The sequence below is a fragment of the Penaeus monodon genome, chromosome 7 (assembly GCF_015228065.2).
Source record: "Penaeus monodon isolate SGIC_2016 chromosome 7, NSTDA_Pmon_1, whole genome shotgun sequence".
In the NCBI taxonomy this organism is placed as follows: Eukaryota; Metazoa; Arthropoda; class Malacostraca; order Decapoda; family Penaeidae; genus Penaeus; species Penaeus monodon.
Genome location: NC_051392.1, coordinates 10,300,696 through 10,303,195, shown reverse-complemented (window position 1 = coordinate 10,303,195; position 2,500 = coordinate 10,300,696). Strand labels below are relative to the sequence as shown.

General features: G+C 36.8%; 1 protein-coding gene across 1 annotated transcript in view; it reads right to left on the bottom strand.

The window, feature by feature from the left end:
* The window catches only part of LOC119575531 (basic proline-rich protein-like), a 67,630-nt gene that overhangs the window by 64,313 nt on the left and 817 nt on the right, over positions 1-2,500 (bottom strand). Inside the window, 1 exon segment of the mRNA XM_037923182.1 lies at positions 2,381-2,500. This exon segment is cut by the window's right edge and continues 151 nt beyond it. Within this exon segment, the coding sequence (XP_037779110.1) occupies positions 2,381-2,500 (120 nt within the window).

Sequence of the window (2,500 nt, the reverse complement as noted above, 5' to 3'; positions counted from 1 at the left end):
CGTTGATAGGAGCAGGTGCCGGTAATGATTTCAAATTCGAATAAAGGTGACCAGTGAACAGACTATAATACAGGTTCGCCCCAAAAGCTCATTGATATATATGTGTTTTCTTGGTTATGTTTAAAAGTTGACAAACCAGCAATAGGTACGGTGCGGCGAAATATAACAATAAGTCGTTTTATAAACAGTTCCTGTCTTCAAGAAAATCTTATTGGATTTAAGCGTGTTATTCTTAAGCTTTATGACAATGGAAGAAAAGAAACGGTTGCAAAAACTAGTAAATATTCAAAGGATGCTTATAATTCATACACAAATAACAATGAATGTACAAGCCAGCTGTATAGTCAACTCATGTTTGTATATATACATACATGTACAAACACACATGCAAGTAGAACAACGAAGTACAAGAAAACACACGAATAGGCATATTCGTGTGTTTTCTTGTACTTCCCTTCGTTGTTCTTGTTGCAATTTGCTCGACATGAATTCCACACAAACACACATCTAATTATATATTTCATGGTATATAAATGAAACACACGCACACATAAAATCAGTGACCTGAAAAATATCTAATGTTGAAATTACAAGAGACATAGAAATTAGACGTCAGCAAAGTTGGCTTAGAAAAAAAAAAGTTTCTTCATAAGTCTGTCTATGAAAAACGAGAAAAGTCAGTAGATTTGGAAGCCAGTTTCTCTTCTTTCCAAGTAGCGTAAATCAGTCTCAGCAGATAGCCTAAGTAAATCCTAACCTGTGTCTCCTTGGGTCAATAGAGTAATAAAGTTGGAGATTAAGGTGGTGGGACAAAAAAAAAAAAAAAAAAAAAAAAAAAAAAAAAAAATGTTATATATATATATATATATATATATATATATATATATATATATATATATATATATATATATATATATATATATATATATATATATATATATATATATATATATATATATATATATATATATAATATATAAATATATTTTTTCTTTTTTTATTAATTATTTTTTTCCGGTATTCTTGTAAATTTGGTGCTGTTTTAATTTCTATTTTTAAATTTAATTCTTATTTATTTATCTATTTATTTATTTTTATACTCTGGAGCTTTGTTTATTATCTGTATTTTAGGGGTATGTCGCCTAGTAAAAGATATACTTAATGCTGACCTGTGAATACTTAATACTGAATTTATAAATTTCAAATATAGCACAAAGGTAGATCTGACGTCATCCCCAGGTGTTTGAGATATCACTTCGTTGTGGCGATTGTCACGGTCTCATGTACTTGCATTCACACACACACACACACACACACACACACACACACACACACATACATTTATATATATATATATATATATATATATATATATATATATATATACACACACACACACACACACACACACACACACACACACACACACACACACACACACACACACACACACACACACACACACACACACACACATATGTATATATATATATATATATATATATGTATATATATATATATATATATATATATATATATATATATATACATATATAATAATATATATATATATATATATATATATATATATATATATATATATATATATATAGAGAGAGAGAGAGAGAGAGAGAGAGAGAGAGAGAGAGAGAGAGAGAAAGAGAGAGAAAGAGAGAGTGAGAGAGAGAGAGAGAGAGAAAGAGAGAGAGAGAGATCCCTCTTTCTTTCTCTCTCTTCCCCTCCCTCCCTCTCTCTCTCTCTATCTATCTATCTATCTATATTTGAATTCGTATATTTACTTTCGTGTATCTACATTCCCTAGTTTGTTCAATTAACTAGCCTACTCTTCCTTTACTTAAAATAACATTAGTTATTTAGTTAATCATCTATGCATCCAGCTTTCCATCCATCTATCCAACTCATTCTGATAGACTCATTCTTCCGTTTTCTTTCCCCTTACCTTCATCACCCCATCCTCTCCTCTTCCCCTTCCTTCCCTTCTTCCCCATCTCTCCTTCCCCACCTCCCCCTACTCCCCCCAGTCCTCCTCCCCCCATCTCTCCCCCCTCCCTCCCTTCCTATTTCCACCCACCTCCCCTCCTCTCCCTTCCTACCTCCTCCTGCGTCCCACCCTCCCCTCTTTTCCCCTCACCTCCCCCCCCCCCCCCCCACCGAACCAGCCCAGCCACCCGTGTACATAATGTAATCAGATTAAAGTTTTCTCCGCGTCGTGTGCAGGTTTGAGGCTCGACGCCGGGGGATCAGTAGCCTCAGCTGCCTCGTAAGGAGATTGAGGCTGAGAGAGTCTTTGGAGGGCGAGTGACACGAGATTCTGAGAGACGCCGCCGCTTTTGACCCTCGCTGAGACGCCGGAGAAGTCGAGGTGGAGGAGGAGGGGGTGGAGGAGGAGGACGGGGTGGTGGGGGAGGAGGTGGTGGGGGAGGAGGAGGTGGTGGAGGAGGAGGACGGGGTGGTGGGGGAGGAGGGGGTGGAGGAGGAG